We start from the raw sequence: 25,562 nt of genomic DNA on the forward strand, positions 1-25,562 counted from the left end.
GACTCAGAGCTGAAGGGGCTTCTGGACCCTCCAGCTCTAAGGGACACCATGTGAACTGGGGCTAGGAGCAACCTCAGATGATCTGGAGTCCCAGCCAAGCATGAAGGATATACTGTTCAGTTGAGGTGGATGTCTCTCCCTCAACCAGGGTCCATTCCTTTTCCTTATGGGTGAAAAGTAGCCATTTGGCTTCAGACTGATATCCCCAGGGGAGAAAGGCACAGAAGAGGCAGATTTTGCAAATTTATTTTTAAAAAAACAAAAAGGTTAAAAAAAGTCCTTCATTTCCAACCTTGCCTGGGGGTGTGGGTGGGGAATAGAACAAGCAGAGAAAGGTGCCCACCCCTTCCTGTGAAGAGTCCAACTCTTCCCCCAGGAGCCTGCAAGGACAGGGCAAGTCAGAGGCAGGTCCTCACCCTTCCTGCCCTGCCTCCTCCTCAGGTAGCTGTAACTGCTGCTAGGAAGTTTTATAAGCTAAAAAGTGTGGGAGTGGGAGGTCAAAGGCTGCCTTCTTCACACCAACAGTGACTGGCTGCTCTCTCCCTGCTTAATTCTCTGGGCCCCCACCACTTGGGCTCCCAGGGCGGGCGGGCAGGCAGGCAGACCGACCGACCCAGAGGCTCAGCTGATGTGCCCAGCCCACCGGCAGTTTCCTTAATGCTGTTTGTGAGGCAGCAGGGCAGTCAGGGGACAGTCACAGTGTGGGGAGGGGCTTAGAGACCTCTTGACTCCTCTGGAGGGGGACTTGCCTCTCCCTAGAGGCTGCCCTTCTTTTCTATTCCCCATCCTCAGGCGGAGTGGAGTCCAGGACAAAGCACTAAGTGGCCATTTGCTACAAAACACCTGGAGATGCCAGAGGGCAGCTGTGGACTGTCTGTCAGTCCAGGCTCCCACAGTCACACAGTCACACACACAGCATTAAGGCGTCTATGCCAGCAGGCACGGCCAACCTGGGCCCAGCTTCTCTCTCCACCTGCACCTGGTGTAGGGAAGCCCCTGGCTGCTGCCGAAACAGGCTGAAGGGGAGAAGCTGGCAACGGAAGGTTCAACAGGCCTGGAGAAGGAAGTGGAGGAAGGAAGGCAAGGGTGCTCCAGGCCTCGCTCAGGCCTGCTGGCTGCCCTTGGAAGGAACCCAACTTAGGTTGGGAAGCCCTGACCATAAACCCCCTGGAAAACGGGGGACAGAGAGAGGGGAAGAGAGCGGGGCTAGAGTACTGGGACTTTGGAAGAAGCCAGTGCTATCAATATATACAAGCATAAAGCCCCATCTTCTGTGCCACCTCCCTCTCTGCCCCTCCCACAGAAATGAAAGGCCCCTGAGAGCCATTGAGGAGGGCCCAGACCTCCTCACCAGCCATGCCCCTAGGGAGGCCCCTTTCCTCCAACTAGCCCCGTTTCTGGGGCCCTCAAGGAATGTCTGTCTGGCTCTGCTCAGTTGGGAGGAGGACCCCTGGGCCAGGATCCTGGCTGCCCAGCCAGCCCTAGGAGTCCTTGAGCATGCTGATGCGGGCGTAGATTTTGAGGGCGGGGCCCAGCTTGATGTTCATGGCGCTCATCAGATGGTCCTCCTTGAGCAGCAGCAGAGCTTGCCCATCGATTTCCTGGGCTCGGAATTCCTCTGCTATCTCCTGGCAGCCTGAGGGGACACCACCAAAAACAACATCAGTTAAGCGGCCAGTTTCCACGCATGGTAGCCACTGCACTTTAGAGACCTTCTCTCCTTCAATCCTCACAGCCATACCTTGAAGATGGTGTTGCTATCTTGAGGCTTGAGAGAGAGGCTAAGTGACTGACCCCAGGTAGCCATGATCCAAACATCCCCACTCATGACCTTGCTCATACCTCCCTCTTGAGAAACCAACCTAGATAACCAACAAGATGGTGCACACTGATAGGGTATGATTTCCAGGGCTAGGTCACAAAGGGCACAGCAACTTTCACCTTGTTCTTTCAGATAGCTAACCTCCCTGTAAGGAGATCCTTCAAGCAGCCCTCTGGAGAGGCCCATGTGAGAGTGACTGAGGCCACCTGCCAAGAGCCAGCCTCACTTGCCATGTGAGGCAGCCACGGTGGAAGTGGATTCTCCGGCTCAGACCTTCAGTGACTGCAGTCCTGGTTGACATCTTCACTAAGATCCTGCATAAGCTCCTGAGCCAGGGGCTTGATAGAGCCATTGCAAATTCCTGACCTTCAGATAGTGATTTTTGTATCACAGCAATAAGCAACTAATATAGATTATGGTATCTGAAATAGGGGTGTGGCCATTAAAAAACTCTAAACATGTAGATGGGGCCCTGGAACAGGCATGGGCAGCAACTGTAATAACTCTGAGGAGGGTCAGTTAATATAGAAGGTGCGCTGGGCTGGTAAGCAAAGGTCCAGTGGCCTCTGAGGCAGCTGCTGAGGAGGTTTAAAAAAAGTGAGGAAACTGCTATGAGAGATTGGAAGAAATGGGAATTTCAATTTCATATTGTTTTTGAAATAGCAAAAACTTTCTTAATGCTGTTTGGTGGTATGATAACATGCTGAGTTTAAAGATCCCAACGAACAGTGTGAATAGTTAAGGAGATTTCGGGAAGAATGCCAAAGGCGTTGCCTGGCTTCTTTTTGTTGCTCATAGTAAAAAAGGGAGGAGGAAAGGTTAGGTAAAGAAAAAGGTGTTCAATGCCAAGGAGCTGGGGAAGACTTCCGGGCCTCTCCAGATGGCAAACGATGCTGGAATTATAAAATGGTTCTAGCCCAAGTCAAACCCAGGGCACAACCAAGAAATGATTTTCTACCCATGAAATGGAGGGTATGGCAAATCCTTTGTTCAGATTTCAGGAAGCTCTAAGGTGATGCCTTAGGGGCTCTCTAAGGAGTCTGGGCAGCCTCACAGAATGTTCAACACAGGACTCAGTTCACATTTCAACATGGTGAAAGGTTTATCTGGAAGACAATTTTGGGTGTGGTTTTTGTCTAATGGAATGTACTACTACAAATATTTTAAGAGAATTATATGGATAACCAAATGCTAAATGTTTTCTCTGATATAAGGAGGCTGATTCATAGTGGGGTAGGGAGCGGGAGCTTGGGAGGATTAGAGAAACTCTAGGTAGGGCAGAGGGGTTGGAGGGGATAGGAGGGGGCATGGGGTTACTAATGATGGTGGAATGTGATGATCATTATTATCTAAAGTACAGGTATGAAGACACGAATTGGTGTGAATATACTTTGTATACAACCAGAGATATGAAAAATTGTACTCTATATGTGTAATAAGAATTGTAATGCATTTCACTGTCATATATAAATAAAAAAAGGAATTATATGGGTAGAAATATTGGACTGGAAGGTCAGGTAATATAAAAAAAAGGCAGTAGGAAGTGGGCTTAAAAACCTGCCACATTAAACAGTCAGAATTCCCTTCACAAAAAAGGAAGGATGACTCAGAGGGTGGAACTAGAGGTGAGCAAGAATCACTCCCAGGCTGAGTCTTCACTGAGAAAATGCCAACCTGTGCTTTATTGTATTGGGAACTGGTGTGGATCAGTGGCTCTGGTACATTCTTTGTTTCCCCTTTTCGATTAGGCACAAATTATTCTGCACCTATTCCATTACATGCTGGGTGTGTGTGTGGGTGGGGGGGGACGACAGCCTGTGATTAGTCCTCACTGTCTGCAGACTGCAAAGAACCACACTTCAGGAGCTGGACCCATGGAACCTCATCCATGCTAAGACCCGAGTTAGAAAACAAGACTCTGGACTTCAACTAATGTTGTCTTGGGTTGAGACTCCTGGGGACTCTGGCAGGAGGGCAGGGTATTTTGTATACAAAGGAACTTGAACCATGTTGAGCAAGGGTTAACCCACCTCCAAATGGCTCCCAATAATCCTTACTTACTGTACTCATGTCCCTGTGAGTTCCTCAATCGATAGGGCTTATTGTTATGACCAATAAGATATACAGAAGTGACAGTACGTGACTTCTGAGACTAGATCATCAAGTGCACACTGGCTTCTGCCTTGCTCTCTTGGATTCACTACCTGTGGGGGAAAACTGTGGCCATGTATGTTATGAAAACAGCAAGCAGCCTCTGGAGAGGCCTGTAAGGAGAACAGGCCTCTTGCCAATAGCCAGCCTCCACTTGTGCATTTGCATGACTGAGGTACCTTGGGAAAGGATCCTCTGGCCCCAGCAAAGCCTCCAGATCTTGGCCTTAGCTGACCCCTGCAAACTCATAAGACATCCTGAAACATGCAATCCTCCAGAAGTCTTTCCCTAATGTAACTGTGCTATGACAGATTTGGGGAATGTAGCAATAGATGAAAATTCATTGAGTTAAGTGACAGAGCCAGGGTATGAACCAGTTCTGTGATTTGGAAGTCTGTGCTCCCAACTACTATGCCACTGAGTAGTGGATGAATAAAACTGGCTGAGCAGAGGGAGCAGCTCTGGGGTTCCACTGACCATCTGGGAATGACACAAGTCTGCCAGTCTGGGTTCCAGTCCTCATAGCTGTGCACACTTTGCCCCAAAGGCTATGTGGGATCCCAGCTCTGTCCTGCATTTCCATGTCTTCTTCCTCAGTGCAAGCTGCTCCAGGGGACAGTCTCTCCACCTGGCAAAGGCACACTTGCCCACTGTTGCTCAGTTTAAATTTTCTCAATTTTGACGTCCTCCTTGACAGATTTCCTACATTGTCATCTGTCTCCTCTCCCAGCCTGCCCCAGGAAAAGAGATGGAGTAAATTTCATTATCATCTCTGCATTTTATGCAGACCACCTACCACACCAGTAGGTATTTAAAATTAGAGCTGAGGAATATTATTTATAAGATGTGTTCTATGCTAAAAAATAAGCTTACATGCAGGCGCTCACGTCACTCATTTCTGCACCCCAGGTCCTAGACCCGAGCCATTAAATGAACTACCTAATCCTTCCTGATGGAGTGAGGTGAGGTCTCCCGCTCCCTTTCAATCCTTGCTATTCCAGGCAAGGGCCTTACCTGGCAGAGAGCGGATGAATTCGTAGACATCTTCTACATTCCATTTGGTGGGCTCACTTGGAAGGAAGTGGTGTCCCATGCCCACCAGGTCCCGCATGTGCATGTCTGGGAGCTCCAGGTCTCGCTGGCCTTGTCTCCGGCGGGAGGTGGATGAGCTGGCCGAGATGGGTGACAAGGGTTCCTCATAGCTGGAGTTATCTGAGCAGCGGCTGGAGTCTTCCTGGCTGTGTGTCAGCTGCAGTGCAGCAGTAACTGAAAGGGGTACAGTGCCTGTTGGCTGGGAGCAGAGAGAACAGCTTCTTCAGGACAGCGAACAACCATCTTGAGCAGCAATGATAGGCGAGGGCAGGTGTTTCTCCCTTTTCAGCCTGGTCCACTACTACCTCAGAGACCCTGGATCAAACAGCATTATCTGTGCTGTCCCTCCTCGTACTTTCACCTGGGCCACGCTACATTGCAATAGCCTGATCTTATGTCTACCTTTTCCTTCAGTTGTAGCTTTTAAAACTAGGGCTCTACTCATTTTAGGAGGCGGTCTATGCACCACCTGAAATCACTTATGACACTTCCTGTACATTTTTGGACCACAGCTTTCATCAAATTCTTAATGAAGTTTAAAATGAAAATAACAAGAAGCAAATACACAACAAATTAAAAAACAAATTAGGCTATGAATTCTTTTACGGTAAGTATATGTCTTAGGAGTCTCTGGGCCTAACAGAGTTCCTGGCACAGAGCTGGTGCTAAAAAATACTTAATAGATGAATTGCTCAGGGTCCTGGTGGGGACCTTCAAGAGCTCAGTGCTCCAGTGTTCAAGGGGCAGAAAGATACCAGGGATAGGGTGAAGGCCACCGTCTCAACTAGCCCTCCAAGAAAGACGGGCTGTAACCCAACAGCCTATCTCTGCCTATGATCAGGCAAGGGAGACCCTACCTCCACGGCCCACAAGTCAAGAACAGAGGTCAGCAGGAAGGCAAGGGTCAGGCCACTGGAGAGGGTAGGATGCCTCACGAGTATCCCTGAGTCTAAATGAAGGGACGCAGGGAAGGCCTGACCTGACTGGCCTGAGAGAAATGAGAAAGCACAGAGCAAGCTGAAGCCAGCACTGCAGGGACGGCGGGCGTAAGGGCCATGCCAGCAGGGAAACTGGCGGGCACCTTCGGAATGGAGACTTGGGCTCTGCCTGCCTCTCACCTGCTTCTTGGTATCCTTGGTAAGTGTTGGCAGACTGGCCTTGCTGGCCCGACGGCGGTTGTGGGTGGTGGACCCTGTCTTCTGCAGCTTGCTCCGGTCTGAGTGGAAAAGTCCCACTCGCTTGGTGCATCCCACATTATACCTGTCCAAGATGGAGGAACAGGGAAGTCAGGGAAGTCAGAGCAGTCGTAGGGCTCATGGGCACCAGACAGAACAAGGCAGCTGTCGGAAGCCACCCATGAAATGTGCATGGACCAGATCGCCATGGTAACCATTGAATAGGAAAATCAGGTATCTGGGAACTAACTCCCAGCAGCAGCACTTCTGCTGGTGAGACTGCCCAGGTACATGCGAGCTATTCAGCTCTGGAGATGGGGTGACCTGCTGCAGCCACATAGCCACACAACCTCCCAGAGATGGATGTGGCTTGTCAAGATGCCATGAAGCAAGACTCCACCCGCTGAAACCTTCTCTGCCTTTGATGTATCCCCTCTGTTCCAGCTCCTACCAGGACTAGAAGAATCTATCAGGCACTCCCTTAAAACTATTTTTCTGACTCTGTCTCTTATTTCTTCCCTAATTACTTCAGACTATTTTTCTCAGGTGGCTTATCTCCTTCTGAGCAGGGAAAATTACCCTGGCAATATGCTGGCTGCCTTGAGATAGGCAGCCAGGCTGTTTGGCAACCTGTGAGTCCTTTAGTTTGTTCAAATCCTGACTCCACCACTTGCTGCTGGGTGTATGGCACCGAGCAATCACTTAAGCTCTGAGCCTTACTGTGAGTTGGGATAACACCACTCACCTTCTAAAACTGGTCTCATGGATGACATGAAGTAATATTGGTGACATGTTTAATTAACATAACAACTTGGGACTTGGCTGACACAATTCTATTTAATCCTACTTGTGCCAGGAAGCTGCTATGCATTGTTCTCTTGGACAGTGGTGTGAAAAGTTTGACAAAGGGGCCCTGGCCACCGCCAGCATAGCCTAAGCAAGACGAGGGCTGAGGACAGTAGACTCTAGCTTAATTTGTAGGGCACCTTTGCCTGGGACCTACACATTTCTTCTTTCTGGGGGGCTCCAGGCTTCAAGATCAGCTGCCTCTTTCACCTTGGAACAAATATCACCTAAGACTTTAGAGTCAGACAAGTCTAAAGCTCCATGCCTATGACTTACTAGCTGTGTCACTGTAAGCACAACTGTTCCTTGGGCCTTACAAACAGGCCTATACAAAAAGGACAACAGTAAGTATAATGAGGACAACAGTAATAGCTACCTTGCAGAGTTATTTTGAAGATAAGACAGTGCATACTCTCGACTAGCACAGTATGTAGCACATGGCAGGTTCTCAATACATGACAACGGTTTTTGTTATGATCACCAGTCTTCTAAGCTGGGTGAAAACTTGCCACAGGAACTCTGTAACTAGTGTTATGGTTCCAGGCACAGCTTCAGGTGGAGAGCTTACACCAAGAAGGTAGTAGCTGCCAATGGCAGGCAAAGAAAGGGTGCCAGTGGGACCCCAAAGCCAGGAAAGCTAAAGCATTGCTTCCTCTCCTCAGACTCTGCTGTGCTCTGATCCACTCCTGGGGGTCTGGTTTCTCAGGCTTGGTGCATTAGGAATGCAACAGTGCATCCAGGCAGGTCAAGGAAATAGGATGCTGGATAAGCCACACACCTATGGCCTCCTGGGGTGGATAATGGGCGGCGGCATAAAAACAAGATTCCAAAGTGCAGTCCTGAGGATAGGGAAGGGATCTGGCATGGCAGTGGGGCTGAGGTCACTCACCTCTTTGCACAAGCCATGGAACAAAAACGCTTGGATCGCTTGAACTTGTAGGCAAAGTCCACCCGGCCACAGAGCTCACACTTGAGTTTGAGGGGAGTACCCTCCTCTTTGGATTCTGAAAAGTACAGAAATGGGTATAAGTATGGAGAAGGAGGAATCCCCACAGGCCAGTGGAAGCCACACTCCAGGGCCTCCCTACTCTATCCTGTCTCTTTTTTATGTTCCCATGGGTATCATATACAATGGCAGTCTAGCTTGGACAATGCCAGTGCTTTTGCCACTGGGAAGTTCTCAAGGTGTCTGGTGTCCTTTGTAAACTTAACATTTTTTTCTGCCAATTGCTACAAGTCTGGGGCACATCTTGGGTGGGGCAGCATCAGAAACCTTCTTCACGATCATGGAAGGAAGCAGGAGGTTCAGAGGAAATACTCTGGATACTGTCTCGACTCTTCCTCTGGAATTATCCCACTTGACCTTGTCCCATGGAGCTGGCTTCCTGGGTCAGAGAACCCCAGAGCCCACATTCCCATATTCTGTACAGCGTCCAGGTTGTTAGGGGTTCAGTCTTTTGCCTGGCCACTGCTGTGCCTCAGAGCCAGTGCCAGTCCTGAGTGCAGGCTCCTTAGTAAAAGACAGGAATACCTGACTGGTGCTGCATTCGCCCCAAGAATTTGCCAATGGAAAGCTCAGTTCCTGAAACCCTACAGTTGGCTGGAGTGGGGCTGGAGAAGCAGGGGACAAAAGGCACCTAATTTCTGCCATCCCTATTCTCCAGGGAATAAGAGTGAGGAAGGACTAGAGGAAATGTATTTATCAGTCCCTGTTCCAAGTTCTTCCATAGTCATTCAGAAAGAGACGAATGTGAGGCCTGCCATTGCTGCCAACCTGGAAAGCCTTCAGATCCAGGTCTGAGGCACCTACCTTGCAGGTAGGGCTCCTCCATCTCAGAGTCAGTGGTGGTGGTATGGTCCTGCTGTGGAAGCTTCTCAGGCAAGAACCCCTGTGCATACTTCTTCTTGAGATTCCCCACCAGCAGGGACGAGCGTCCCACCTACAGGACAGGTGACATGGAGGCCACGAGGGTTAGGTGGGAGCAGCTCCCTTGCCAGCCTCATCACAATCACATGTATAAAGTATCCAGGCAGATGTCAGTCCTCTGCAAACCTCCCCCACGCCATTATCCAAGGGTGCCTGCTCAAGGCCTGATTCTGCTGTCTAGCTCCCAAGGCAGGATGCAGTAGGCACCAAAGTATGAGGATGGTTTTGGTGTAGAACCAATAGATGGCTTGGGAGGTTAGGAGACTATTTTTCCATGTGTAAGGGCAGCGATGGAGGCAAAGATCAGGTTTCCCACAGTGCTATGCCAAGTGCCAGGTCCTGAGCTCACAAGCTGCCAGGCAGGGGCAGGGCTGAGTCTGTGTGAGTGCACTTATGAGACTCAGATTTCTTACCATTCTCCACCTCACCAATGCCCTATCCAAGCCAAAAGTACAGGAGGCCAGAGGGAGAGCAGAAAATCAGACCCTGGGCAACAGCACAAGTGCCCCTTTGGTTGCCAGTTTGTAGACTGGCTTATTCGCCCCTTTGGTCCTCCCTTTGTTGTCTGTCCAGGCAGCATGGTGACCAGATCAACTGGTGTCCAACTCTAGGATGATGCTGTCAACCTGTATCCACCCTGTGAGGACAGCTGGTTCCCAGAATTACTGCAGGGGCAGGGGAGGCCTGGTCCAGTAAGGGGAGGGTTGCAGCAATGTAGAGCCCCCTCATGGCTAGGGTGCTCCAGGTGGGTTTCTTTGCCAATGGCCTTGGACAATCAAACCTCCAGGGTAAAGGGGACAAGGACCTATTTGCCATTTGACATTTTAGGTTATTCACCCATCTAGGTTATCAAGTTCATAGTTTTCTGCTGACTAATCAAACCACCCATGAATCCAAAGAATGAGCAAAAAGCAGATGGCATCCCAGAAGACTGGGTCTCTAATAGCCAGATAATCCTTATCAGGAGACAGGCCAGTGTGCACCTGGCTCCAGGCTCTGCACACCTACAGAGCAGCACCACCTGCCTGAGTCACGCTGCACAGAATCAATTGTAGAGCTCTCCTCTAACAGACCATCTTCATGATTCTTGCTACTTCCCTTCAGTCTCATGCTTCTGTTGGAAACCCCAGATTGTGCCCTTTCTGAGGGCCCCTCAATCTCATGCACACCCATCAAGGCTCTGTCCCTACAGAACAAGCTTCAGGTGGCAACCCTGCCCCTCATCCTCATTTCCAAGAACTCAGTACTAATCAAGTTCTTTTGTTCACTAACTGGCCAAAGTTTTGCTGTTGAGGCATTCAAAACTTGATGAGGTCTAATTCCCCAAAGTCCACAGTCTCTCACCAAATGCCTTGAGGTGAACTAACTCCCTTCTAGCCAAAGGGTCTCAAATGACCAGACTGGGACACAGTTGGGTCTGTGTGTGGAAACTTCTGAGGGGTCTTGCCAATTATTCCTGATTACTGAGCCCTTCTGGACTCTGGACAGATACTCAATCCTAGAAAGAAATGGTTCTGACATGCTTTCAGAGGGATGAGGGGGAGGGATTAGCAAGACAGCAAATTGTTCACATTTTCAGAAACCATACACGGAAATGTAAAAATATTCTAATACACATCCAAAATATACTTAAAAAAAAAAAAAAAAGAGGGGAAAAGAAGTAGTCCGTACCGGGAAAGGCTCCGCCCCCTCCTGGATCACAAACCCTTCGATAACATGCGTCAGGATTTGGGGTTTCACAATGGCCTGTGGTGGTTTATTCTCACCATTCTGGGGGGCAGTGCCGGCGATGCTGGAGGCAGAGTTTCCGTTCCCTGAGGTCATGCCGGGGCTGCTGAGGTCGGTCAGCGCATGAACAATGCCCTGCCCTGTCTCTGCACGGGGAGAGTGAGAAACAAAGCAGCAAAGATCAGAACAGTGATCAGGTCTGAAGAGGGACAGCAGGAACTCAAAGTGTGCCACCAAATGCCAACACCAACCCAAGCAGTCCCTTTCCTCAAGGACCTACTTGAAAAGTGGTACTGTTTCAATGGACACACCACCAAGTGTGTAATCAGTTCCTCAGCAACTCAGCTAGCAGCATTTCTCTACCACCACCAACTGCCCATTGAGCTGAGCTGCCTTTAACCTGGAACTTCCTTAAAAGGAAAAGGGAGAAGCCATTTCCTTATTGCAACCCACCTATAATATTAAGCACAACTCAGTGGTGTATGATATAGATTTTTTAAAATGATTTCAGTACCTTTATATCCACTCCAACATTCAGCTGTGCTAAGAACAGTTTAATCAGTCAAGAGTTGTGTCTTTAAGGAGGTAAAGCCTTGGGCAATACTGATTCTGACAAATAAAATAACATTCAATTTGAGGGAGAAAATTAAGTTGTATTCAAGATGAAACTTAAAACCAGGAAGAAAAGCTAAACTATGTATAAACTATGTACATATAAGGTTTAGGGTGTATTGGAGTCTGATGATCAAAGGTTACATGAACCTTCTGTGAGGTTCCTTGGAGGTTTTTTTTTTTTTTTTTTTTTTTTTTTTAACTAGAGATTGAACCCAGGGTAACTCTACCACTGAATTACACCCCCAGCCCTTTAATTTTTTTTTTTTTTTTATTTTGAGACAAGGTCTCCCTAAATTGTTGAGGGCCTCACTAAGTTTCTCAGGCCTGCCTTGAACTTGCTATCCTGCTTCAGTTACCCAGGTCACTAGGATTACAGGTAGTCATTATCATCCCTGGCTAGAGGACTAGATTTTAAGAGCCCTGGGAATAGCAAAGCCCTGAGATCCATGTTTTCTCATAAAACTTTCAGGATCAAGCAATTTCTGGCCAAGAAACAAAAGCAAAATGGTCCCATTCCCCAATGGATTTGAGTGAAAACTGATAATAAAATCAGGTACAATTCTAAGAGGAGACATAGGAGGAGAACCAAGCTGGAGCTAAGGAATTACACATGAAAAGGTACACATATTTATGCTGTATCAAGGTTATGATCCTCTTGTCACATCAAGCTGAAAATGTCACCATTATCTGGACAGTTGAGAATTTTTAACTGAGAATGTGAGCTTTCTTTAGTTACAAAGGTGCTATAGTACTGGTTTTGGGTGGCTCATTAATAAATATGTGAAACTTTGGGGACTGAACCCCAGAAATTGATGCCAAGAGATTTCATGTCAAACCAACACCAGACACTACCACATGGATCTGAATTATCCAGACACTGGTTTTTGAAGGTTACTGCATTAAGAAATGCATAAATTTTCTTTCTCCACCACAGAAGATGCTACACAGGTCTAGGACCTTCTGTCTTGCTTCTGTGGTCCTGGGCTATCAAGCCCCCCACCCAGTAAACAGCTTTATATCCACTCCAACACTCAACAAATCCCTCCATCTCTCTGTGGATCACCTAGCTTTCCTATAGAAGATCTAAAAGTACTCCAAAAAAATGTGACAAGGTGCCTTATGAAACCCCAATGCAGCAGATCACCTTCCCTCTACTACCAACAGCATCACTCTTGAGTTGCCTCAACTGCTTACACAGTAAGGTTTCATGGCCTTATTATTATTATTATTATTATTATTATTATTATTATTATTATTTTTAAGCTCTCACCAGCTTCTCTACCCAGGGTCATTCTCTACCACCACCAACTGTCCATTGAGCTGAGCTGCCTTTAACCTGGAACTTCCTAAAAAGGAAATGGTAGAAGCCATTTCCTTATTGCAACCCACCTATTATATTAAGCACAACTCAGTGGTATATGATATAGATTTTAAAAAATTATTTCAGTACCTTTGTTAGGTAAGTAATTTTTGCACAAAACATTACATGAAGATGTTATTTCATATTAAGAACCCAAAATATCATGATGAAATGGAAATTATGCAGCATGGGGAAATTGAAATAGACACATTTAATAAAGTTGTTTTTTTTTTTTTTTTTTAGAAGTAAAGGTTTTTTACCTGGGTCACAATAGGCCTTTGCCTCCTTTGGGCTCATTTGCTTACGAGTAGTCCTAAGGCTCAATAAACCAGGATAAATCTTTTTAAGGAAAAAATCACTGTCTATGACACATGTCATTCCACAATTCATTTATATGATAAACTTCAGAATTCAGCCGAAGAAGTCATTCAGGAGAAGTGACTGATGAGGGTTTTTTAAAATTAATTTTTGTTTGATGCACAAGTTAGAAAAATTCCCTTAAGTGTCTATATTCATTTGGAAAAATAATTTAATAGCTTTGCCTTTCTGAAGAAAATTCCCTTTTTGGAATTAGTCTTTCTAATTTGTAAAGGTATCTGGGAACTGAAAAATATTCACTATCCATGAATAGCTAGATCTGAGTTAACGACAATCAATCATATTGTTTCTCTGTTTTTAAGTTTTAAATATTTAAGTCTATGTTTACACAATTACATTTTCCTCGGTTCTTTCTTTCTAATATTTTAAATACAAAGAAACAAATGCATATATTATTTAAAGTGATGGATACATGTTAAAACATAAAAACTAAAATTGTTGTTTTTAGATGATGGTGATTTCCTCCTAATTAGAGCCTAGTAAAACACTCCCTGAGGAATCTCATGAACCACAGATCATAAAACTGGACAAAGTAGGTGTCCATGTCTCACCAATGTTCTCCATAGTACCCCACCCAGGGATTTCCTAGCATTTGTTTGAATGCTTCCAGTGACAAAGAAATCTGCTACCTACGAACCTTGTTTGTACCGAGCATCATGCAACTTAAAAGTTCTTCCTTATAATGAGCACCAAATCTGTCCTATAAATTTTTGCCCAATTAATCCAGGTCCTGTTCCTTAAGACTGAAGAGACCAAGGCCAGTTGGATGTGTACACTGAGCATAAACATAGGCTTAGACCTGGCTTAGAGACTGGTCTCTATTACTGAACGAGTTATGATGGGTCATGGTCCCCCTCCAAGCCTGTTTCACGTATTATGGATCTGGAATGTCTCCCAAAGGCTCATGTGTTGAGGACTTGGTCTTCAATGCAGCAATGTACAGAGGTGAGTTTCAGAAAATGATCAGGTCATGAGGGCTATAACCTCACCAATGAATTAATTCATTGAGGAAGCCAGAGCTGAATGACTACTGGGAGGTGTTGGAAACTGTAGGAGGATTGGAGGGAAATGGATGGAGGGAGTGGGTCCTGGGGATGTACCCTTGGGTACCATATCTTATCCCTGGTCCCTTCCCCTCTTTCTGTCTCCTTCCCAGTTGCCACTAGTTGAGCTGCTTTCCTTCACCTCATTCTTCACCATGACATTCTGCCTCTCCTCAGGGACAAAACAAAGGAACCAGCCAACCATGGACTGAAACCTCTGAAACCAAAATATGAGTCAAAATAAATCTCTCCTCCAAGTTGTTTTTCTTAGGTATTGTCACAGTGGACTAACACACCAGGGTATAAAATAAGAATGCTGATATCTGCTTAACTGTGTTGCTGTGAACGGCAGTGCCACCTTACCACATGAAATGAAGGGTGCTGTTCCAGACTCCAGGGTAATCTCTCCTCCAGGCAACCCAGTTTGCTCTTTCAACTACTCCTTATGTAAAAATGGTTCAAGTTTAGCTGGGTGCAGTGGTACTCGCATGTAATCCCAGTGGCTTGGGAGGCTGAGGCAGAAGGATCACAAGTTTAAAACCAGCCTCAGGAATCTGGCGAGGTCCTAAGCAACCCTGCCCTCAAAATAAAAATAAAAAGGGCTGAGGACATGGCTTAGTGATTAAGCACCCCTGGATTCAATCTCTGATACAAAAAGAAAAAAAAAAGTGTGAGTTCATAGTCATCCTTGATCTTCTTTGTCTACACTTTTAAATATCAGGTGCCCAGTCAATACTGAACATAACATATCAAATGTAATCATCTGAGTGATCTCATTGATGAGATTTTTTTTTAAATTTAATAGTGCACATCCTGTTAAATAAAAGGTAGGGGTAAGCAAGTATACCCTTTGCTTTAGTTTAACCTCTGGGGTTAACAATGGAATTAATCCACTCTCTCTGAATTCTGGGGTCACTCCCACCTTTCACCTTTCATTAATAGTCATTACTAAACAGTTCCTGATATCTTATCCCCTTTTATGGGATTCCTCTGACCTTGCTCTATTGCAATCTCCCTGTTCTCAGGCCTGTGCGTATTGATTTGCCTGTAAGATGGTGGGGTGGGGTGGCTTGGTCTTGAGTTCAGATTCTTTCTTCAAGCCCAACACAGATACTACAGAACCAGTTCTTGCCTCTGGGAAGCAAAGACTTTGAACCTCTCTTTGAATCTCTCATTAAAAGAGAAGACTAACTAATAAATCATTTCACCCTAACTGGAAGCTCCCACTCTCCATTATAGCCCTGGGGAAGATTACAGGAGAGAGAGAATCCAAGGGACAGAAGGGAGGATGTTTTGTAAATAACAAAGGTCCACAGCTGTTTTGCTGTGCAGTCATCTTCTAGGCCAATAACTCCACATCTGCTTTAGTAACAAAGGAGTATGGGCTATTTCTGGAATGACCAAATACAATCTCACCCCCTGCCAAGCTCAGCACACTGAGATTAATTTAATCTGCTTCCCGCTTTCCCAGACTGCTTTTCGGCCTGCTTGGGGGAAAGCAGCTTAACAGAGAAACTTGCAAAAACCTGCCCTGCTGGCCCTGAGGCCAGATGAAAGAGACAAAGAAACAGTCTATGGAATTCGGTTCCTTACTCTATTCTCTTAGCCAATCCTGGGGCTGAAAGTGCTGCCAGGGATTCCCACAGGTCTCAGATGCCTTTATTCAGATTGGCACCTGAAATGGAGTGGTAGGGCAGGCCACCCTGAGCTCCTGGAAGTCGCTGGGAAGGGAAGTAAAACCAAGCTCCACTGGGTGGGTGGAGCTTGCCTTGAAATGGCTAGGCATCTGGGTAAGAATGAACAAAACATGAACAAAATAGCACGGGCTGGGATACTTGCAAAATGTCTGCTCAAAATTAGGCTGCTTTGCCATTCTAGTCTCGTTTATAGGCTTTGGCAGACATCGTCCTTACGCAGGATGAGATAGGAAGGACCATCCAGTATCCCTTCTCTGTCCTATGTTTATGAAATTATCTGCTTTGGGGTTGGTCATTTCTGCTAAGCATAGCAGGCGGCTATACTTTTTCACCTCTATGCCTTCAGGAGCTAACCTGATGTCCAAGACAGGACCAATGCTCAACGTCTGTTACACTGGAATGTATGGAACCCAGAGTCTCCGTTTTCATTGTCAACATAAAGAGTTCAGGTCTCCCCAATATTAAAATAAGCAACTCTGTACCAACTGAGATCTATGAATTGCTTTTTGGAGCTATCATGATTTGAGAGAGACTAGGCTGATATCCATCTTCAGGGGTGGCATTTCTGGGTACCTGGTTATAAAGAGTGGCTATTCTTTGGCCTACTTCTTCCTGTCACAGTGGGGATTTCCTCAGCAGAGGGGAGATACGGCCCTGGAGTCTGGAGCCAAGCCCAGGCATCCAGAATTTCAGATTTCCTATCCTCTCTGAAACATTTATGCCAGACCCAGGAACTTGGCAAGGGAGGGTGACCTCTAGAGGCAAAAGCCAGGAGGCGCCTAGAAAAATGGCCTGACCCTCAGGACACATGGGTGGATGTCCAGAGAGACCGTTCTCTAGCCCCTAAAGACAAAGGTCAAACTGGTCCCACATCTGGCTACTTCAGACCAATTTTAATGTTCTTTATATGCACAGATAAAACAAAACCATTCATTATACTGGACTATGACTCAGTACTAACACTGCAAGGGGTATCAGATGGTCTAGCACTCATTCTAAGTGAGTACACCTAAATCTGATGAGCCGGGAAGACCTGACAACAGAGAAAATGGAGAACAAGCAGAGCTTCTACCTCCTCTGCCTGGCCAATGGCCATTTCCTCCTTTCTCTAGACATGAGGAAGAAGTGCTTTAATTTAAAATTGTTTTAATTTAAAAGACTTCTATCTGCCCATGTTTGGTGACAGCAGCAATAAGACAGAGCTAATGAAGCCACTCAAGGACTTAGGAAGCAGAGTTAGGTAACAACATGGATCATCTTCTTGTGGCAAATTCTGCTCCACAAATGGCAAGACAAGACTGCCAATAAAATGCTGGGTGCTGACAGCTCTGTGCCTGTGCTTAGCAGGCCCAGTAAGTGACAAAGCAGCGGTGGAGGGTAACAGCAGGGTTCCTCAGGAATCACCTGCTCTAGAGAGGTGAGAGGAGCACCTGCAAAGTGACTCCCTGAATTCATATCCAGGAGACAGACAGATGCAGACCACCCCCTCTGGTCCCAGCAACATGCTTGCCGTCTTGCCGACTGGTAAGCTGTGGAGAGGTCTGGGGCCACCCTTTACAATCTCTAGTTTATATATGTGCCACCCCCCAAAAGGTCAGTGGCACTCTGAAAGTGAAGGAGGTGCATCCCAAGAATACCAATTTGCTGACACCCTTCCTCCCCCTGACTCCCAGGAGAGGAAAGTGAAGAGGAGGGCTGGGGTCAGGGGGGCAGGCTGGAGCTCTATCCTGGGACCCTCAGGCAGCCCATCAATTAGAGATTCTCAGGTTAACAATCCTCTTTCAAATCAAGTGTATACCTACAGACATTTACACTTTACTGTGAATCACTGCACTCAAATAAGTGCTCTCCCTCACACACTTTGGGACAGAGGTATGGGAGTGGGGAGACAGTGATTGTTTTGGTGAGGATTAAAAGTGAGTCCTACTTAGGGACAGAGGTGTGTGTGTATGTGTGTGTGTGTGTTGGGGGGGGGGAGGGATAGTGATTGTTTTGGTAATGGAGCACTCAGCTGAGAGGATTAAAAGTTAGTCCTACTTAGGGACAGAGGTGTGTATATGTGTGTGTGGGGGGGTATAGACAGTGATTGTTTTGGTGATGGGGCACTAACTTACAAAGGATTAAGAGCTTGAGGGCCCTGAGTTGACCTTCTTAATTTTTTTTTAAACATCAGAAATTTATTGGTTGCTCAAAACATTACATTGATCTTGAACCTTCTTAATTTTTTTAAGTGCATTTCATGAATCCCATTTTGTATTAGTTGTAGCTGGACACAATGCCTTTATTTTATTTATTTTTATGTGGTACTGAGGATCGTACCCAGGACCTCACACATGCTAGGCAAGCGCTCTAGCACTGAACTACAACCCCAGCCTCAACCCTCTTAATTTTAATAAAGCAACGTGGTCTCAGGGTGAGGTGACTTACCCAAGGTCACAAAAGCTAGTCAGGGGTCAGAATCCAGTGCTTTAGATTTCCCTGAATGGACTGCTCAAGTGGAGCAGTGGAGGGAGAGCTGGGCTTTGTTTAGTCATGGGATAGCAGAAAGGGACCTAGGAAAAGTAGGTGAAAATGCAGAATGTATTCTGGGACATTCTGAAGTAGAGGCCAGATATCTATCACATGTGGTCTGGTAAGTGATAACTGGAACGAGATTCCTGGGGTAATAAGAACAGGATCCTGAACAGGTTAATGGGAACCCACAAGTTAGATCCAATATTTCAAGACACTTAAAAGGAAACAGCACATCTACCTTCAACAGGGATAAACATGCTATTTAAAAGAAGTTCCCCAACTTTAAAACGACCCATCTCCCTCACAAAATTTTTTATACAAATTTACACAAGATCACACATGCATCTTCTTTGCAGATTATACATGTTCTAAGTGTGCATTTTAAAACCAAGATGAACGAGTGCCACTTGGAAGGCAGTATCTTCTAGAACACACATCAAAGGAGCTCTTAGTAGTGAAAAAATTCTAAGCCCCTTCCCACCCTCAGGTACTGAGTACCACAGACAGGAAAAACCAGAGGAATCAGTGCCAAATGTTTGTAATCTTTTCAGTGCTGCTAAGGATGAGGCTGTCAGACATGCAAGACCTCCTTGCCTGAAGGACACAAAGGCTGTGGCTCTCACAGGGGTGCCATCACAAGCCTGCCCCCAGCACCCTTCTCAGCTCTGCCAACAAGAGCAGCTTGCTCTGAAAAACCTGACAGAAGGGAAGAAACAGCAATGACAGGAGGACCTCTTGGGGCATCCTGCCCGGCACAATGGTGAGCTTTTCAGTCACGGGGGCGGGGGGGGGGGGCCTGAATCCACACCAGGGTTCCATGCAGGAAAGGAAGCTGGCTAGCAGAATGACCTTCTTGAGTCTGGGTAGCAAGAAGTCTTCTCAAGCACCTCGGCCGAGACATCTTTTAAAGAGGCTGGCTCCTCCTTTGCTGGCAGCCATTACCATACAGCTGACTTTCATGCTGTCTCTTAGGACACAGGCAAAGAGAGGGGCCCTTTTGACTCACCCACAATCCCCAGCGAACGTGTACATAAGCTGAATTGTAAACAGCTGAATGTCTTCCAAGCTGCTACCCCAGCTAGGAGGGAAAGAATCAATGGAGCGAACAGCTGCCCTCCCCCATGCAGCTCAGGACAACTGGGAGCAATGGGGGATTTCCAAGCAGCGGCTTGAACTGCTTCCCAGGCCACAGGCTGGGACCACAATAGGGCTCAGGTCAAACACAATAGCAGGACCACAGGGTGACTTCCAACAGGCCAGTGCGTCAGGAATGATAGCTAGCCCTGGTTGCAAGGGGTCAAGGTAGTTTTCAGAGTTCTGTTTAGCACTGGCAATGGAGGCCAGTCACACGATGGTATGCAGTGAGGAGCTCATGGCTCCCAGGTGGTCTCAGAGTACAGTACTCTGGCAGATGCTATGATTTCAAAAGGCAATACAAGTCTGGGGCCAGGGGAGAGGCCTCACAGAGGTATCCAGATCAAAGGAAATGGAAGGAAGAATGGCAGGGAGGAAGGAGCACTGGGTCTGGAGTCAGATCTGGGCTCATGTATGGGGCTCCATCTGTGATGATCTGTGTGGCTTCAGGCACTCAGTACCTGCTGGGCCTTGCTTTCTATATCTCTAAGGAGAAGGATCATATTGCCTGTCTTGCACGGTTACAATATTAGTTTATACAGGTGAAATGCCTGCCATTGAATACGTGTAGAGAAGCTGTGCTACATGGCTTATCAGACTTTGAGATCAGAAAGGCCCTAGGCACAAATCCCAGCTTATAACGCCAGCAAGTACTCTTGGTCTCAGTTTCCTGATCTATGGCAGGGGGTATCTGTCCTACATGGCTACAGCAAGGATAAATAAGATAATGCAACACAACAGAGTGGGATAGGCTTTTCCTGGCCATAGGAGTGGCAATATCACTGAGAGCTGAGAGAAAACTAGGAAGCAACCCTAACCTTGCTCTCACCCAGCCTGGCCTCTTCATCTCCGCAGGGCGGCTAGTCTTTCCTGGGCCTCAAAAGGCATCATTGTGTCCCCCAGATACCTTAGCTACTCAGGGTGTCCAGTGCTTCACTCTTGGGGTTGGGTTTCAGAAAAAAAGTGTTACCTTCACTTTGACAGTGATAACAAGAAACAGAAATGCCCTTCAAGGTAAACCAAGTCTCAATTCACCATCAATAGTTATTAATCCAAAGGGCAAGAAAGCAACGCTGGGTTCCCTTTCTATATGAATCTTCCATCAAGAGACTCAGAGTCATCAAGCAAACAGTGCACAAGGGACTTCAGAAACCAGAAAACAGGTTCACCCTGAGACAAAGGGAAGAACCCCTTTACCTATTTAGTAAATTTATGGAACTTGTAATGATAGGAGGTGTTTTGGTGTTCGAAATGAGTCTAAAAAGCTGAAAATAAACTCATGGATGATGGATTTCTTCCAGCTTATAAAAGAATCTAGAAATATTTAGTAAATGCTCTAATTATTTTCAGGCAGTAGAAAAGCAACCATTTCCCCACTATGACATGTTATTTATTTTCAGTTACCAACTACAGGATCACTAATATTCTCAAATAAATGGTGGGGTAGAGGATGCACCCAGTCCCAGTTGTTTTGCCTGCATAATAGTCCAGATGATACTTATCTTATAAATCAATCCTGAACATTTCTTTTGGAAAACATTATCCTTTCTTCTCATTGTCTAAGCTTTCAACTACCCTGTTTAGCACCAATCAACTAACAGAACAGATTAATACTGAATACTAGAAGCCTGGAAATGTGGATTTAATCAAGATTTTTTAAATGCATTTGCTTGCCATTAATTTTGTTTTAAAGTGTCACTTAAAGTGTTTCAAATGTCTTAATATAGCTGTATAGCTTTAAGCCACACAGGGATAGTTTCAAATATACTAAAGATATCAGTAACTAGGAATAATTATGTACTATTTGAGACATAATAGCCATGCAACTAAAAGCTTTAAAAATAACTCCCAGCAGACATGAACTTTCATTTTCTTGTGAACAGTTTTGATATTCAGTATCAGGACTGGTCTTCCTAATCTGCTACAGAAGACCCGTTATAACATGGCATCTAACAGTCATCTCTTCTTAAAAATGATAATAATATCACTGCTAAGAAGAAATTTATCCAAGAAACAGACATTTCCTTATACTTTCAAGAAAGTTGTAAGAGCAAACCAGGACTCTTTTTCAACATCTGGACTCATCCTCAGAACACTGGCAATCTGTGTTTAGCTGTAATCATTTTTTTAGCAGATGTAGAAAGAATGGTCTTTCCTTTTGGACTTATCTAAACTAAGACATCATTTGGAAGACTAGGAAAGCATGTCCTTTCCCACTAACTATAAATAATTTGGAAGGGAAGAGAGAAATAGAGCTATGAAGTTTACTATCATGGCTTAGATGGTCTTATAATGAATCCCATGGCAAAAATTTATTTAAATCACATGCTGTGTTTCTTACAATACTCATCTTCAAAAACTAGTAATTTAAAATTGCATAATTCTTGATGAACTATAAAAAGTCCATTTCTTGACCATGTCATTTACATTCTAGTTTTGTTATTGATGAAGAAAAAAAAGTCCAGAATTTGTAAGAATGTTGTCTTAGATAAACAAATGGTTATTTTCCTGACAATTCCCAAAATATGCACATTGTAAATAAAGTATAATTTAAGATACTTTGTCCCTGAATATATTTACAAATAACTCTGATGAAGCTAGTTAATTAAAAATGAAAGTTAAAACTTTTAACACTTAAAATGAAACCTACAACTACTTGATTTTGTGAATAAGTAATTAAAATGATCTTAAATGGCATATTTTTTAACAAAAAATATACTCAGTCTTTTTAAATGACTACTCATGTTATAGTTTAATCCATGCCATAAAAACACTGAAAACATAAATCTATATATGTTCAGACCTCTACCTTGAGAGTCATCCAGCCTGGAGTTGTTAAATCGTTGAAGAGAAAGATTTCTGTCATTAGCTCGAAGGCCCTAACAAAGTAGACTGCATAAGGTGGTCTCAACCTCACATGGCTTTTCCATGTGGAAGGGACTGGGGCGGGGAGGTGGAAGGGAGGTGGCAGGCTCAAACACTGAGCCTCACTTCATTCAGGGCAGTCTCCTGAGGGAGTACCCAAAAGCCTCTCCCAGTGACTTTTCTGAGATTCCCCCTGACCACAGAAAGTCATCACCTTCATATTTCAATTGTAAAATGGTACAAAACAAAAAGACGACTCATTCTCATTGTTGATTCCCATCTCTAGTAGGCACCTTTTTACAACAGAATTTTTTTGTGGGTAGGATCTACTATCTGGAGATTAAATATTGAACAGCTGGACAAACTTTAATAAAAACATGGACTAACTCAAGAAAAGGGGAAAAAAACCTTGGTAATTTCATATTAACATGGAAAAGGAGTATCTGATACTCCTTTGGTGGTTCTGATCAAAACCACTATTCCATAGTTTTTAACTTTAATTTAATTTGAGCTTGCTGACTCATGCTGTCTAGAAGTAAGGGACTCTGGCAGGAGGCAGGTGAACTTCATTCAGCAAATGGTTACAGAATGCCCACATCAGACCCACAGCCCAAGGTAGGACAGAGACCTAGAGGGAAGAGTATAAGCCAATCAGTCATCCTATTTACACATTCACAACAGTAAAAAAAAAAAAAAAAAAAAAAAGAGATAAGATATTCCTGAGCATACAGGGAGAAGTTCCTAATTTTGAGACAGTAATCCTTTTCTCTCTTTGCATTTCCTTAAATAAGACAATATAGGGAGAGGGCAACCTATATAAGAGAATGCAGGGCCAGAGGTAATAAAAACTTAATTTTATAAGATCATCTCTCCATTTATTCCTCTTCACTTAGTTTATTCTCTCTCCCCCTGAAAGATCAGAACCAGGGATCCAAAGCATCTGAGACAGGAAATGAGTAATGCAGGAAAAAGGATGTGGTCTGAAAAAGAGTGGATTCTGGGGCTGAGCCAGAAAAAGTAACAGGCATAGGTCAGAGATGGGGGAAGGGGTTTGGGTGACAGGAAGAGAAATCTCAGAGTCAATCAGCTCAGACGAGAAAGTCAGTGACAGAGTATGTCTGGAGAACAAAACAATATATTTCCAAGGAGGCTGTCCTCCAGGGAAGGTACAGAGAAGCAATGGCTGAAGACCTGCAGGAGAACCATAGCTGTGACAGAAGGAAGAAGGCTGCAATATCCTCTTTACTCTAAGGGGAGGAAATAAAATACACCATGTACACTTGATGAAGTAAATTAGAAATTAAGATGGGATGTGGAAGAGAAACAGACAGGGCTACAAGGTGGGTACGTGACAGAACATCAACATCCATTAGTACTTACATGCCACATGTCAGTAAAAAAAAGTTGGGGGAAAAATAAGGGGATGAAAACAGGAAAGACTACTTGTAGAAAAGCAGTTGGGTAACTGAGACACCAACTTGAGAACAACAGGAGAGTGGACTACGAAGCTACCCACCTTCTCAAGATAGAGGATGGAGGGGAAAAAAGCATCTATTCTTCCCAGTGTGTATGGGCAAGCCTGGAAACAGATCCTGGGTGGGCAGAAAAGCAGCACTCACGTGATAAACAGGGCCTGGAAAGGGCAGGTGCCCAAAGAGCACCACTCCCCATCTGCCGGGCCCTCTGTGAAACAAGCCTGCCCTTGTGAAGGAGCCAAGCCAGAAGCCATGGTCCCTGCCTTGCAGGGGCTGGAGCCTACATGTAGAAATGAATTGTGGAAAACATAGCTTATCAGCTGATTTAAAAAATGGGAATATCCCCAATCCAGACACTGAAGCTTATATGTGAAAAGCACTTTATATATTCTCCACAGGGACTAGGACAATGTTTTACCTCAAACATTGTATTTTACCTTTTAGTGTTTTACCTAAAAAATTTAAGGTGTTAAGTCTAACTAAACAAAACCCAAACTAGTTAGCTATACTGGTATATTAACATTCAAGACAAAATTCCTTGCCCTATAGCTAATGAAGCAGGATATGCTCTAGAGTCCAAATGATGTGAAGCTCTATACTCCTGTGGACCCAAAGCTAAACCCTAAGCAATAGGCACCACCACAGGTGACCTGCCCTGCACTGCACTGGAATATAAGATAGGATTGGAAGTGGGGAATAAGGAGCAAGAAGAAATTTCTTTGCTTCATCAGACTGTAATGTTCATGCTGACCTAGAAATCCTGGCAATTCCAACATTTGGGTTGACTCAGGAGGGGAATAAAAATCCCAGGTGAGTGATAATTGGATTACCCAGTAATGCCCCAGGGCCAAATGGCTGGAAAAGGCAGAGACAGTAGGGTCTGATACAGCGAAACATTATTTTCTAAACCAAAAATCAACACACTCAGGCTGATAGACAATGGGACGTAATAGTTTAAATTGGGGCTGTCCTAGAAAAATTTCGGACATATTATAGATTTAGGTTGGTAGTTTATTTCACAAGGGATCCTCTCCGGGCCCAATATGCTAATAGGCGGGGATTAAGAATCCAAGGAGGGGAGTTGTGTGAGGGGAAAGCTGTCATTGATTTTTGTAAAGCAGGAAAAAGAAAAAGTGTGTGCTCTGTAGACCAGACATGAAGCTGGTAAACATTCTACGTTTGGAGTAGGAAGGGAAGGAAAGGAAAGTTGATCAGAACCGAAAGTGTATTAGTGAAATCTACTCAGGCAGCAAGGCCAAGGTTAGGTTGGCAAAGGGGGGTCGCACTGGCACAAACTGGCATCCAACGCGGGTGCCACGGGGCTAGGCGTTCAGATGTAGCTTCACCACTGGTTTGCAACCTGGCCTTGGGCAAATTATTTCCCTCTGTGGACTTCAAATTTAAATAAAGAATCGATCAGATCCCGCTTTTAACGCAAAGAACTAACAAACGTAGCATACCTTCATTTGGCACAGGAAGGAGAGAAAACGCTCTTCTAAAAATGGAAGAGAGGACAGGCACGGAACAGCCTGTCCCTTTCCCATCCAATAAAAAACCTCATGAGGCTGAACTAGATTAAGAACAAAACTCTCCAGCGAGGCCGCAGGCGCCTCCGGGATAGGTAGTCCGCTCCCAGTAAAGAGCAGCAGATGCCAGCAGTCCTGCTCTAACGGACCGTCCACCCAGGAAATCGTGCTCCCGGGGAGGCGACCAGCAGGGGCGGGGGCGTGCGGGGACAGG

The 25,562-nt window shown here is 45.3% G+C and overlaps 1 protein-coding gene and 1 pseudogene across 8 annotated transcripts in view; one reads left to right on the forward strand and one right to left on the reverse strand.

The window, feature by feature from the left end:
• Positions 1–230: 230 nt before the first annotated feature.
• Phc2 (polyhomeotic homolog 2) overlaps positions 231–25,562 on the reverse strand; it is a 105,317-nt gene continuing 79,985 nt past the window's right edge. For 7 of the 8 annotated variants that reach the window (XM_026406809.2, XM_026406811.2, XM_026406810.2 and 4 more), the window contains 6 exons: positions 10,685–10,887; positions 8,897–9,026; positions 7,976–8,090; positions 6,184–6,325; positions 4,988–5,264; positions 231–1,636 (listed from right to left, as the gene is read on the reverse strand). In XM_026406809.2, the coding sequence (XP_026262594.2) occupies positions 1,482–1,636; positions 4,988–5,264; positions 6,184–6,325; positions 7,976–8,090; positions 8,897–9,026; positions 10,685–10,887 (1,022 nt within the window). In that variant the 3' untranslated portion in view covers positions 231–1,481. Of the gene's footprint in view, positions 1,637–4,987; positions 5,265–6,183; positions 6,326–7,975; positions 8,091–8,896; positions 9,027–10,684; positions 10,888–25,282; positions 25,532–25,562 lie in introns of those variants that run through there. The other variant, XM_026406813.2, reaches the window with a different exon arrangement.
• LOC113195324 (large ribosomal subunit protein eL39-like) lies at positions 11,664–12,109 on the forward strand (annotated as a pseudogene).

Source organism: Urocitellus parryii, chromosome 11, assembly GCF_045843805.1.
Source record: "Urocitellus parryii isolate mUroPar1 chromosome 11, mUroPar1.hap1, whole genome shotgun sequence".
NCBI classification, from domain to species: Eukaryota; Metazoa; Chordata; class Mammalia; order Rodentia; family Sciuridae; genus Urocitellus; species Urocitellus parryii.